This window comes from Pelecanus crispus, chromosome 1, assembly GCF_030463565.1.
Source record: "Pelecanus crispus isolate bPelCri1 chromosome 1, bPelCri1.pri, whole genome shotgun sequence".
Taxonomy (NCBI): Eukaryota; Metazoa; Chordata; class Aves; order Pelecaniformes; family Pelecanidae; genus Pelecanus; species Pelecanus crispus.
This window is the reverse complement of record NC_134643.1, coordinates 17,841,262-17,855,505: the sequence shown is the minus strand read 5'-3', so window position 1 is coordinate 17,855,505 and position 14,244 is coordinate 17,841,262. Positions and strand designations below refer to the sequence as shown.

Below are 14,244 nucleotides of genomic sequence, written 5' to 3'. Positions count from 1 at the left end.
GGCCATGTCCTTTTTCATGCCCTCACAGTTGAACTTACCTCTACCAGTGCAGTATCAAACAACAAACATACCCGAGAGTGTTGTGAGATGAAGTAATAATAAACAACACACTAGTGTAACACAAAACATTTGTGAAGATTTTAATTGGGACATTTACTGGAAAACTCAGATGAGGACAACAGGGAGCATTAACTCCTTAGTAATTTATTCCGTAGTTTGCAAAGACAAAGGTTTCACGAAAGATAAGGAAAACTTTAGGAAAACCACATAAAAGTCATGACCAGGATCCATAACACAACTAACCTAACACAAATCAGGAGTTGACGTGAAGCATGAATAGTCTTTACAGTTAACCTGCGCTTGGATGGACACTCTGAAGATAAGACTTTTAAATTGAATTGATTTTGGCACCACTGAAAAAGGATGGCTTTTTTCTCCTCCCTCAAGCAGATCTACTGTAATGTCAAATAAATATGTAAGATGTTAACAGCCTAGGATTTTTCCACAGGGCTCCCCAAACTGTGTTTAACTTTGCCAGACTAGCAGGCAGACACTGAAGAGTGTCTTCTTCCCCTTTTACTTCCACACTTTGAAGAGACTACCTTTTACTTTTCTTACCAGAAGAAATAAAAGGAATACTTAGAAGATACTAAGACAACAGAATAGGATGTACACGTAATCCAAGCCTTCAGATCTCCTGAAGAGAGCTATTCATGGTACAGCTTTCCTACTGCCCAAATGGGATGCAAATCTCAAAATTCTACACCCACCTGGAACGTCCTGCTCCTGCACAGCTGTACTTTAGGGACAGTTACCTTCTACTACCATGTTGAAAGACAGGAATTCATTTTTGTTGACTTGCTGTAATAAAGTTTTATTAGAAGGTTAGGGTGTCCTCAATATGCACCCATCCTTATAAATGATATTTGGACAGGGGTATTCAGCTCTTCCTAATACCACTCATTTTGACACATACCAAGATCCAATTATTATTGTGTCTATATTAAGTTAGCTACATAATAAGGAAATGCATAAGAATTTGCATTTTTCTGAAGCACAACAATGCATTCTCTTCTCCAGGAGACAAACCAGCCTCTGCTCTCAGCAGTTAACAAAAAATTAGTCACTTGCATGAAAAAATTTAACAATCAAGACTGTTTTTAAGCCCTAGATTTGTAATTCTGAATTATGTAAACATTTGAAAACACTACTTAATACAGCTGAAGAATCCACAGCATTTCTTATAAAACTATGTAAAATTAAAAATAAATATCTGTTGCTTAGAGTTCATTCAAAATGCTAAACTTAAATATCACTCATTCCTCATACAGAGTTCAAACCTCAAACATACATTTACTGTAAAACAACGTACATACTTTACCTCGGAACAGGTATCTTCAAGTAAGGAAAATGCATAAAAGATAGGTTTATGGTTTCAGACATGATTTTTATATTAAAATTCTTGTATGTGTAACAGCTATTACAGAACAACTTTAAGACATCCCTTGATACGTATTAACATAAATATCACCATCCAGTCCAGTAAAACTGTACCAAACTGGCTTTAGTTTTAAAACTGTTCAGTGCTAACAGTTAAGAGCTGGGACTTGATGGTCAACTGACCTTTAGAACATACAGATCAACAAAAACTGTTTATTACTGTTTTTATTATTTTCAGGTAGCAAATTCCCCAAAGTCCTTCAATAAACAAACCCATGTGTTATGTTACTGGTTCTATCTGGTCAATCTCTTCCTTCTTTGGACCCTCCTCTCGGTTTTTACCCTGCTGCATGGTGTACACCGATGGGCCCATCCTTAGGATCTTGCCACTGCCCAAGCACTCGTCACCCTTGTAGAACACGGCAAACTAGGAGATAAACACAGGGAGAGTCTTTTCAGCAGCTGCAAATGGCATGGTGAGTAACTGCAGGCTGTGCAAGACCTGCTGGACAGTGAGTGTATTCATTTATATATGTTCTGAATAAATCTTAAAAAAAAAAAAAAAAAAAACCCAAACCAAACCCCCAAAAAACAAACAAAAAAAACCAACCCACAAAGGATTTGTTGGCTCACATGTATGAACATGTTGGTGGAAATTCCATCATGAACTTCTAAAAGATTATCTCAAAACTCTTCAGTTACTGAGGTGGAATGGCTTGTGCTGGAAAGCTTCCTTTCCCGAAGTGGACAACATCCACAACAGCATCTGCATCTTCACTGGACCTTGCCCAGACAACTGTGCCCAGGCTACAGCGGCACTTCTCAAAATAGGAAGGGGACCAAGGACTACTGGAGCAGACCATCTGGAAGGAAGCGGCTGGGGCTCCCCGACATGCTCAGCAGTTCTTGCAGGAGAGGAGCAGCACAGACCTCCTGGCCTTGGCTCACTACCGTGCAGTAAAGAGCCCGGTTACAGGCTCAGCAGCTCCTGGCAGTCAGGGGCTTCTCGTGCCTATCATCAGCTCTGGCTGGAGTCTTCTCAGCTCAGCTCACTTGTCTTAAGTGTATCCCTCTCTCCATTACAAATAGTTTTGTTTCCCTCCTGATGCGTCCCACGGGCCCCCAAGTGTTGGGGAGGGAGAGGGAGGGCAAAAAGTATGCTGGGAGAGGGCATGCAGAAAATGTTTGAGAACCACTGGTTCACAATGTGATGAATATCTTTATATTAGCAGCGTTAAAAGGCATCACTACACGGTACCTCTTCTCAGCACTGTTCCAGGACAATGAAATTCACTGGACGCAGATCTTCACTAAACAAAGTTGAACACTAAAACCATATTAAGCAGCCAATTACCAAACTAATGTCTTTTAAATCTATTTCTTGAAGACAACAACAGATTCCATTTCTGCATATACAACTGATTACCAGAGATGTTTTAATGTATTTCTAAAACTTGTAAACCAGTTTCTCAGACTATACGGATAACAACAGACCATTTAAAACTAGAAACAATCTCCTTCAAAATAGTTGATGAATAGTCAAAATAGAGCTAACTGCTCTCACATGCAAATAAGTTAACTGTTTTGCTCCAGCTAATATAAACACTATGCTGTTTTATTAGCCAGACAAGCCAAAATGCAAAAAAGGAAAGAAAATCACTTCTAATAACTTACCTGCCCAGGTGTGATAGCTCTTGCTGGCTTCACTAGTGTCACCCACACACTCCCATCTTGGTTTAGAGTCAGCACACAAGGCACTAGAGCAGAAAATGGCCAAACACCTGCCAGTTAATCCTTATGTTCACATTAAAAAACAAAAACCTTCATCACTAGGTTAAACAGTCATAAGTCAAGATACCACTACACAGAATTGTTTTATGAAGACAGTACAGAAACAGAAAGGCAAGCCAAAACATTTCAACTATTTCTGCAAAACTACACTGAACACACCACCACAGTTTCACAAACTGAGTAAAACAAAAACCAAAACAAGGTCTGATTACCCAGTGCCATCTGGTGCCGAAACCTGAAATGACATTCCATCATTTTGTCTCTAACAAGCTCTGCAGGAGGTTCCTCTGCTATCCAATGCACTCGGTTTGTCCGCAATAGGTCTCTGTACAGAGCAGGGTGATCTGTTGATGGTGCCTTAAAATACAACGTTTATTTAATGCTGATGTTTTTGCCAAAGAGCCTAGTAACTTGTAAAGTAAAGCATGAAATATAGAAGTAGCATCAAGCCATATCAAAATTAAGGCAAAATGAGTAAGAAACCAAGCATTTATTAGCACTTAATCAGCTTCCAAGTGGAAGCCTTTAGTGGAAAAAATAGGCTAAAGCAAGCCTGAATTGTTTGTCACTCTTCATGTCAGTCATGTCACTTGTATTCTTTTTCCTCCAATCATATTTCTGCCTTCTTCAGGCTGAGTTCAGGTATCTACTGTCCTTCTTATCCTACCTCAACAGGATGCTCCCTCCCTCTTCTCCAATTTCTCAGCTCAACACCTCCCTAACAAAGGCATTGCATACACACAACCTTACTGCAAGGCATAAAAAAAAATTCCTAGTGGTCCTGCCTGTTTCCTCTCAACTCTCATTTTGGTTAAGATTTTTTCCCCCCAGGCACATCAAGAAGTAGCAGAACACCTCATTATAATCACATCAGTATCAAATAAGAATAACAACTGCATGAACAGCAAGAAACATTTAACAATGCTAGCAAGCTGCAGAACTCCCAGTCATCTCATATGATTAGTCATTAACACACCAATTATTTGCAGTATTGTATACATTCTGCCTCAGTTTTCAAAATGCTAAAATTGTAATACTGGCTACTACTTCTTTTACTAGAAAAAGAAAGTAGCAATACATAGTAAACCAAGATAATACGCATTTTATATACTGTGTCATAATAACTACAATAAAACCCTCATGTTTTAGAGTAGAAAATGAGAGTTCAGTAGATTGGCTGATCCTTTTCAGTACTCACCCTTTGTCTGGAAAAGTTCTATGCCAAAATCTAAAACAATTTTCTACTCAAGAAAAGCCAGTTTGGACAGATTTTTCAAATCTGCTGATGCTACACTAGTTGGTTCTTGTTTCCCCCAAGAGGAAACCCAAGAATTCTGCCCAAGTTAGAATCACATTCCATACAGCAGGAGTCACAGAATGCTTGCATTAGTCATTTGCAATACCAGTGTTAATTAACTCACCACAAAGACATCTCCAGTGCTGACATCTTTGTCTACAACGAACCAAGCATCCTTCAGGCCTGCTAGTCTAGCCCTCTGGCCTATTGTGTAGAGGAACCAACCTACAGAAATATGAAAATTAATGCTGCTAGCAACTTTTCATCTTTTACTTTCAGAAAAATATGTTAAAATCATTTCCCCAAAACCTTACCACTAAACAAAGAATAATGAACCAAGCTGTCTTAGAGAAGCGTGCCAATTACAAACTAAACTAACATCTACTTGAAAGTTTCCATCTGTACCTGAAGCACATGATTTCAAATCAATCCGTTTCAATTGTGGTATTCTTAGGGTTTATAAAAGACAAACATTTCTTTATTTCAGCTTCAATTTGTGGTTTTGCTACCGCTCAGTCTTACCAGTTTCCCTTATTTTTATGTACTAGTAGAACACCTTACTTCCATAAATTACTTGGGAGAGGAACTCAGTTCTGGCAGCTGGAACTGAGGAGAGCAAAGGAAGGACGCACAGAAGGAAAGGAAAAGGTAAGCTGCCCATGTTTGGTGATGTCCTACTGGGCATCACTGAGGTGCGTGGTGTATTTTTTCTGCAAAGTTTAGGTACTAAAGAATCTGGAACTGAAGCACAGTCATTTTGAAAGAATTAAGTGAACAATGGTGTCTCGGTACTAAATTAACAGTCACTTAGTATCAACAGAATAACCCTAATAACTATCATTTACTTTCTTGCAACATGGAATAAATAATCAAGAAACAGTTGTAGTTCAAGCCTCTACTATTGTATGAAGCAAGTTTTCCATGATTATTAGAGGTATCAAACTGGGAAAAACCTGTAGACTGGTTTGGAATTTCCCAAAATTTGTCCCTCCAAATATAAGCAGTATTGTTCCATTTATCTAAAAGCAGTTATTAAGGCAGGTTAGCCAATTACCTTTGTGTGTTCCCATCACCTTCTTATCTTCAATGGAAACAAAGTTACCTGGTTGAGGTTCTAAATACTACCAAATAGGAAGAGATTGTTTAAGTCACAAGATGGCCCAAAAAACTTTCACAGTATATTTCAGATTCTGTCACTACATTCTCTTGAAGTTGGAAAATAACTTTTCAAGAAGCAAACTCTGCCCAAGCAGCTTACTGCCTCTTCCCTTACGCTCCTTTGCAGGGAAAAGTAGGAAGGGCGGTCCCTATCAGCAGTAATTCTGGGCTTCACTCCCCCGATCCTTACTTACGCCACGGGACAGCAGGATTCAGCCATTTCCTCCCCCCACATCCCAACCAGTTATTAGAGCCTGGCAGGCACAGGAGTGCAAGTTCACACACTCCTTTTGCTACAGAAAGTGACTGACTGCTGGTGGAGGGGCAAGATACTTCCTACAGGCAGTTGGCATTAGCTTCTGGGTAGGCTTGGGACTGCAAAGGGAGATGGGACATTGCTACTTAGTGTGGGCCACAAGCTGTTGGAGATTTTTCTGTAGACAGTGTTATAAATTACTACTGAAAACCAGAACAAAGCATAAAGATTGTCATGGATTTAATGTTGCTCACCTCAAGAAGGAAATTTTCAAAGTTTCTTTCACCAATGAAACAGACTCCCATACTCTGAAAAGAAAACGTGGTATTGAATCCATAAAAGCAGAGAAAAATACTTGAAATAATGTCTATTAATAATCTGTCCAAGATGGATTTTTTTCCCTCCCTATGTATCCCGAACTATGCTAGGCATCTCATAAAACAAACAAAACCACAACATCTGCTCCAACATAGGTAAACTAATTCTATACAGTATCAGTGAGAACCGTAAGCACAGAAGAGAAACAATAGGAAGTGGAACACATGTTCCATAAATAAATACATTAACCTTGGTGACTATATTGTATATATATTAAAAACAGAAATATCTTTCAGATTAAAGTACAAAAGTAACACAACTATACAGTAATGATAAATCTCTTAAAAGACGACTTTCAAAAACAAATAGGCTTTCCTTTTCCTTTCAGTTACTGCCTACATTCTTCAAATACCCATTTACAGTGGACAAATATAAACATTAAGAGCGATCAAGACAGAATCAGCAATACAACTGCTGCCTCCATTACCTTTTTTTAAGATCAACTCATGAAATGTTATTCTCAAAGAAAGAGATTTTTTTTTTTTTAAAAGAGTAACTGTGGAAAAACAGTATGATCCAATTTCTATAAAGACATACTGAAAAACAATTATAGTGAGGAAGCCTTTAAACGCTATGGAAAATAAAGACCAAAGGCTTCTCACCTGCTGTGATAGAGAATGCTTTCCTTAAGGCTCACAGCATCCTAACCCATTCACCTTCACCTTGGTTCTTCTGAGATACAATGGTAGACAAATTATCTGCAAGCTAAAATACACAACTAACCACAAGCTCATGAAAGTACTTTTAAGCAAGTAGACAACTATAAAACTGCTTCCCAACCTATTCTATTATGGTGCTCAGAAACAGAGGAGTTGTCACAGATTAAAGTTCAAATAGTTTGTGAAAGTCTATTTTAGAGAGAAATACAAATCAGAAGAGTTTAAGTGTTACCATGCCTCTTTTTTCTTTAGCACATGATGAAGGCCATGTTCCGCTGCTATCTTCTTTACAAAACTTTTTGTTAAATCTCCTAAGGGGAAAATGGTTTTCCTCAAAGCATCCTGTGAGATCTGACTTAGAAAGAAGGTCTGGTCCTTAAAGAGGTCAGCCCCTTGAAGGAGTTTCACAGCTGCAAAGTGCAGAACACATAAAGCATCTCAACGTAACCCCCTTTAGTAGTTCAACTTCCTTGTATTTTGTTTGACTAGCAACATTTTAGTTTCATTATTTCCAAATACATGTTAAAGACAGTATTTTTTTTAGGTTTTTCAAAATCTAATTGAAAATGTTTGGGTATTTTCTCACCACCAAAAAGATCTAGAAAGATTCCAATTTTGTACAAAGCAGAATCTTACAAAGTCTTGCATTGCCTCATCTATTGCAATACTGCATGTATCATTGGCAACAACATCAACAATATTAAAACCAAAACCAACTTGCATATGAAAGAAAGAATGAAGATTCAAATATCTTAGACTATACTGTTCTTCAAAAAGACAATCAGTTTTGCCCTGAAATCCCACTGCTATAAATCAATTATTTGAACGATCAGCAGAATTACTCCCAATGCTCAGAGAGGAGAGTTTGACTTTTTTCTTTAAAATAGATGAAGTCTCCTGATCGTCCAGATGAAATAAAATTGGTATAGTTTTTCAGTCATGTTCTGTCCACTCTCTTTAAGAGCTAAGAACTCTGTCGTTGTACAAACTACTTACATGTTTCTTGACTCAAACGAACACTAACTACAAGCCAACAGTTCAGTCACAACTAATAATACAAAATCTCAGCAACAGCGCAGGAAGCCTGTTTAGAGCATCACAAAATACTACAACTGTGAATCACAATTTGCCACAAGTATAGACAGTTGGTCCCATCGGGGCCATTTTAACTTTCCAGAAATAAAATTAAAACAAAGAAACAAATAAACCCCTTTAAGTCCAGAACAAACAAATGAAAGCGTGGAAGCTGTAACACAGAAACATCACCGTAGCAGCTTTGCACAGTGGTAGTTTGCAAGTTTCTTTCCCTTTGGGTATAGCATGCTTCTCATTATACATCAGAGCTTCATCTTGGTTACTTTACTGCATTATGGCCCACTGCAGAGCTATTTGGAAAATCTCTACATCGCCATCCAAGCTGTGACAGTGCCATGCAGAGACATACCCAAAACAGTATTCATCATGCTGGCTGTGGTACTGATAACAAGAGAACCACCGCGGTGCTGAGATCAACCTCTGATGATGTACAGCCACAGGCAGACTATTAACGTGAAGGGCAAAGCCTGCACTGCTGCTACTAGTACCTTTGCTGAGAATCGTAGCCTTAAAAATGTCTGCACATGCTGCACTTGCACTTTTTAATTGCAGTGTAGGCAGAATCCTGATCTACTTGAGAAAACCAGGCTTCTATAGCAGAACAGAGAAATAAGGCAGAACAGTTGAATTACCGAATGAGAACCTGATTTTTTCCAGTAAAATAATATACAGCCCAATTACTGTATAAAGTATGTTATTAATTTTAATGTTTCAAAGCCTTAATTCTAAAATTCCACTTAAACATATCCCCATGATGAGTTCTATCTGCACTATATACTGAATAGCCAAAGAATATGTTCCCTAAAATAAAAGAAACATCAAAAAAGAAAATTTTATTTAAGTCATGGAAATACTCGATAAAGATTTCTTGAAATACTTCTCCAGGGTACAGAAGATAGCCCTGTCTCCTTAATCCATGTTACAGCTCCTTCAGAATGTTGATTACTACTGAAATGCTTATTCTTACCTCTGCACCTGGATTAGAACTCTTAAAATAGAAAATGTAATACTTGACCAGTCAGGGTAATTTTCAGTAACGTAAATCCCCTGTTTTGCACAATCAACCTTCTACAAAGGCTGGGGTTTAAATGGTAATCATTGCGTGTAAGGTAATAAACTTCCCTGATTCTGTGACACCAAATATAGTTTAAATTTCTCTTTCATAGCTAGGATGAAATATGAGATGAAGAAACCACTTACTATTTCTAACTTCAAAACGGTTTCTGAAGAGCCTTTGTGGTCTTTTAATATGTTTCTGTTGAAACACTTCTTCGTCCTCTAGTGAGGTCCTAGCATAATGCCCAGTAGCAATTGCGTCTGCTCCTATCAAGAAAAAAAAAAAAAAAAACAAAACCACAAAGGCACATACTTGAAATTCAGGAATTTAAAACAGGATTATAAACATCCAGTAAGAACAGCAGAAAGCAGCAAAGGAAGAAAACCTACAGAGAAATCTTATACTGACAGTAATCACAGTCCTGCTATTTAAATAACGTAAACTATTAATCAGCATGCCAACACTTGTGCTTTTGTACTTTAAGGACCACCTAAGAATGTTAAACTTAATGGTGAGGTCAATGTATGTCCCTGAATTAAATCTGTGCCTACAAATGAGCAACCTAATCTAGTGGAAGATGTCCCTGCCCATGGCAGGGGGGTTGGACTAGATGACCTTTAAAAGTCCTTTCCAACCTGAACCATTCTGTGATTCTATATATAAAAGCAAACTTAAAACCAAATACTTTGCAAATATTGAAATACGGCCACAGAGATATGTGAATTAGGCATGCATAGGAACTCATGTTCCCCCCCCCCCCTTTTCAAGAGTTTGTATCCTTTAAGCATTTCCACAGCACACACTCTGTACTGACACACCTGAAAATGCCTTACCAAGGTTATCCATAGCGTAATGAAGAAAGTAGTTGAATTTGATGTGCTTGTTACACACAATATCAGGATTGGGAGTCCTTCCCAATTCATACTCTTTTAAGAGGTCACTGTAAAATAAAAATTCAAATGTATATCAATATTATTAACACTGCAAAATACTATCCAAGACTGAACGATCTGTTTAAACATGAGAACTTGAGACCCAGTCATACCAGGCATTTTATGTAAGAAATAAAATACCCGTTAGATCTTAACTTGTAAAAAACAATGCTTGGAAGATTTTCTCCAAAGTGCACTGATGATGTGGTCAAATGATCACTCACAATCTTGTAACCATGTTTCATTAAATTAATACTCCCTCGGGGGAGACACAGCTGCCCACTGTGCACATCCTACTCATCTCTTACAAAATACTTACTTTCAGAATTAAACAACCCAGTTTATTTTTTCAAAGTGACAGTGCAGTGGAGTACACACTAGGAGTTACTGTGTCTCAGCTGAATGGACAACAACTTGATCTGCAATAATGTCACCATAAGCAGTCATGGACCTTAATTTTATAGAGATTTTTTCCTGTCTTCTTCTTTTCCTTCAAGAAATTCAAGCAGTTTCTCAAAGTCATGTTGCAGCTTTACACTATCATGTAATTAAAGTGCTTAGCATTATTTGCTTGAAAACATTGGAATAATAACTAATGAGATAAAACCAGCATACAGCAATGCACTGAGATATCAAAAGGCCTGATCACTGCATTGTTTTGCTTGTTCTCAGTAGACAATGAAGTCCAAAAGGAACTGAGGGCACAGACTGGATTTAAAAGAACACCAGCAACCTGAAACAGAATCAACTGTGTCTTCCTTACCGTGTTATACATTACATTCATAAACAGAAAATAAAGCAGCATATCTTTTTTTTTGTCTTAACTCCTTTTTAACAGTTCTGAATTCAACAATTCATACTAACAATTAAATCACCTGAGTCTACCCAGAGCCGCCTCCCTCTTGCTGGCTCAGCACCGTACTCTTATGATAACACAATACTTCTTTGTAAATACTGCCAGAGTACGCTGGAAACTTTATGAAAGACTCAGCATAAAGCCAGGCCCACATCAGTTCAGAACTTCAAGTACAGAACCGGAGAAAAGGCAATGAAGGATGCCTACTGAATCTCTCTCTGACACAAAGAACTGAAACAGACTTTGCACAAACCATGGGAAAGACAAGACCTGGAATAGTTCTCTTGATAAAAGGTGTTTTTTGATGACTAACCCTTTAAAGAGAGATCCAGAGGAGGAGTAAACTCAAGATCAGTGATGACAGCAAAGAAAAAAGGATTCTGAAACAAACCGAGACACTTGCAACAGATTGTTTGGGAACACCGTACTAATACATGATGAGAACCAAAGGAAAAGCTGATCTGCTATGATCTTTGATTCACTGTCATTTACAGCCACCCCACACCCCTCAAGAGTTTTGATAACGTTTATTCATTCTCTCACACCAGGAGGGAAAAATGGAGTGAACTTTCCCAGGACAGGGCTGTTTTCTTCACTGACTATAGAAAAGTTTAGTGCTCAACTTGACGTAATGCAGCATGAAATAGAAGTCGCATGACTAGGTTATTCCTCAATTTCTTCTAAGACAAGGTAACAACAGCACTACTTAAAGGGGGACGATGAAGATCAGGGAACAACTTTTATGTATGTGTTGAGTGCATAAAAGATAAACTATGTTGTTATACTAATACTTCCCTCCCTCTCCTGCCTCCCAAGAAAAACACTCAGCATTTCCTATGTAGAACTTTGTTTCCTTAAAGTGGAACAAATTCACAGAAAATCTGAACACCCTCTTTAGAGAATAGTTTCAAATTTGTTCTAAGTTTACATAAGCAAGGCTAGTTCATGATCGCTTTGTGGTAAACTGGATCCAGTGTATATTGAGGTAAAATGCACTGCATCAATTACATACACAGACAATAACGATGCTCCATTAAATGCTTTTTTCTCAAGTTGCAATAAAGTTGGGCCAGTATGTGGGAAGTAGAAGAAACAAAACGTAACAAAGCAACTGTACATGCTCATAGTAACTAGGGAGAAATCTGTTAATTGCAAAAATAGCAAGCATATTAAAACTAACATATGAATTCTGATCTTAAATAAGAGAAGAAGTAATTCCTCCGATATTTAACAGGCTTCAGTACTTTCTCTCAGCACTGATAATACTGCAATAAATTGCCACTGCCCATTATCTGTCCATCCTTACTTTTTATAATAGCACGGTACCACACTAATATACTGAACAACCACCTATTTTAAACATGTTTCTACCTGAATACTTCATTCCAGTATTCTTTCACGTAGGAAACCTGGTGAAAAGGAATATCGAGCTTCTGACAAACCCGGTAGGCATCTTCGCAATCTCTGTCAATGGAGCAAGCTCCTTGTTCATCCAGAGGGTCCCAGTTCTTCATAAAGACGCCCGTCACCTGGTAGCCTGTGAAACGAAGGTAAGACTGACTTATAAAGTGAAATTCTTACAGCCTGGACCCAAACTCTGTTTTTTTCAAGACATGCTTGAGCAACTGCTTGCTTCAGAATATGTGAGCAGTCCCGCACTAAGCAAGCATCCTGCTAAGCTTTACGGTAGTTACTGTACGACGGTTTTTCCTACAGCTAACAAAGAAACAAGCCCTGCTGGCCGCCTAACGCGACGCTACTGCCCAACCCCGCGCTTCTCCCGTCCCTCCTGCGGCGCTCACTTCCACCGCCTCCCGAGGCGCCCGGCGCTCCGAGACGCCCTGCCCGGGCCGGGGCCGCTCCGCCCGCCGGCGGGGGAGCGCGGGAGGCGCCGCGGGACCCGGCCCCGCGGGGAGCGGCCGGGCAGGAGGCCCGAGAGGGGCCCAGAGACGAGGCACGGCCCCCGCGGCGGAGGACACTACCCGGCCCCGCCGCCCCCGCCCACCTCGGCGGCGCAGCAGCAGAGCGGCCACGGCGCTGTCCACCCCGCCGGAGACGGCGCAGGCCACTCTGCGCCCCGCCGCCAGCATCGCCCCCGCCCCGCTGCGGCCGCCGCTTCCGGCCGCGCGCCACCCGCTTCCGGCGGCCGCGGCGGTGCGGCGCCCAACGGCGCTCGGGGAAACGCGGCTCCCCCCGGGGGTTCCGGCGCCGAGCAGGGGACGCCCTTTCCTCAAGGCAGCTCCACAAGTGGCGTGAGAGGTCGCGTTTAGCGCCTGCTCGCTGCTCGTGTCCAGTTTTGGGCCCCTCAGTACAAGGACATTGAGGTGCTGGAGCGTGTCCAGAGAATGGCAACGCAGCTGGTGAAGGGTCTGGAGCACAGGCCTTATGAGGAGCGGCTGAGGGAACTGGGGTTGTTTAGTCTGGAGAAGAGGAGGCTGAGGGGAGACCTTATCGCTCTCTACAACTACCTGAAAGGAGGCTGTAGTGAGGTGGGTGTTGGTCTCTTCTCCCAAGTAACAAGCAATAGGATGAGAACAAACAGCCTCAAGTTGCACCAGGGAAGGTTTAGATTGGATATTAGGAAAAATTTCTTCACAGTAAGAGTGGTCAGGCATTGGAACAGGCTGCCGAGAGGTGGTGGAGTCACCATTCCTGGAGGTGTTCAAAAAATGTGTAGACATGGCACTTTGGGACATGGTTTAGTAGGCATGGTGGCATTGGGTTGATGGTTGGACTGATGATCTTAGAGGTCTTTTCCAATGTTAATGATTCTATTCTATTAGCACATACCAGAAGGTTGGAATTTGGCTCTTAGTTGAAGACACATGGAGCTGTCAACTCACTGGCTGAACACCAGTGAACAGTTAGGCCACTCAATACAGGTGGTGAGTCCCAGCAGCATTCAGCTGGCCAGGTGCCTGCTTTAGAACCACACATTTGGGTGTTTCAACTGGCAGATGATTCCCACTTGCTTACACATTGTCATGGTCACACTCAAAACCAGAATTTAGACCTGCTGCCTGCAAAAGCGTGTACCACAAAATGTAGTTCTCAAGGGGCACAGAATGCTTGGCTTTCCTGCAAGTCCTTGAAGTAAAGGGCATAAACCCACTTTTTTAAAAGAAATCACAAATACATCACTCCTAAGAAAAAAAGTTGTGTTTTTTTTGTTTTTAAATATTTCCTTCTGTTTCAATTCAGAAACATGCAACCAAACCCATTTCTCCCTTCATTTGAAGACTAGTTGAGGACCTGGTTTGAATATTGCTTTTAACTGCACAGCACTGGCTCAAAGTTTTAGTAAATGCTTCGGTTGAAGAAGCCC

At 40.2% G+C, this 14,244-nt stretch overlaps 1 protein-coding gene across 2 annotated transcripts; it reads right to left on the bottom strand.

Annotated features, from left to right (window-relative positions):
• Positions 1-1,416: 1,416 nt before the first annotated feature.
• On the bottom strand, positions 1,417-13,009 carry TRMU (tRNA mitochondrial 2-thiouridylase). Of its 2 annotated transcripts, XM_075713328.1 has the most exons (11): positions 12,925-13,009; positions 12,291-12,456; positions 9,965-10,071; positions 9,275-9,397; positions 7,217-7,389; positions 6,197-6,250; positions 5,583-5,649; positions 4,653-4,753; positions 3,444-3,588; positions 3,115-3,197; positions 1,417-1,867 (listed from the first exon to the last, which is right to left on the bottom strand). In XM_075713328.1, the coding sequence occupies exons 1-11, from the start codon at positions 13,007-13,009 to the stop codon at positions 1,721-1,723; spliced, it is 1,251 nt and encodes a 416-aa protein (XP_075569443.1). In that variant the 3' UTR covers positions 1,417-1,720. The 2 variants fall into 2 exon arrangements, with proteins under 2 accessions (XP_075569443.1, XP_075569453.1); XM_075713338.1 differs by lacking the exons at positions 3,115-3,197; positions 12,925-13,009 and having other exon boundaries at positions 1,829-1,867; positions 12,291-12,450.
• Positions 13,010-14,244: the final 1,235 nt, after the last annotated feature.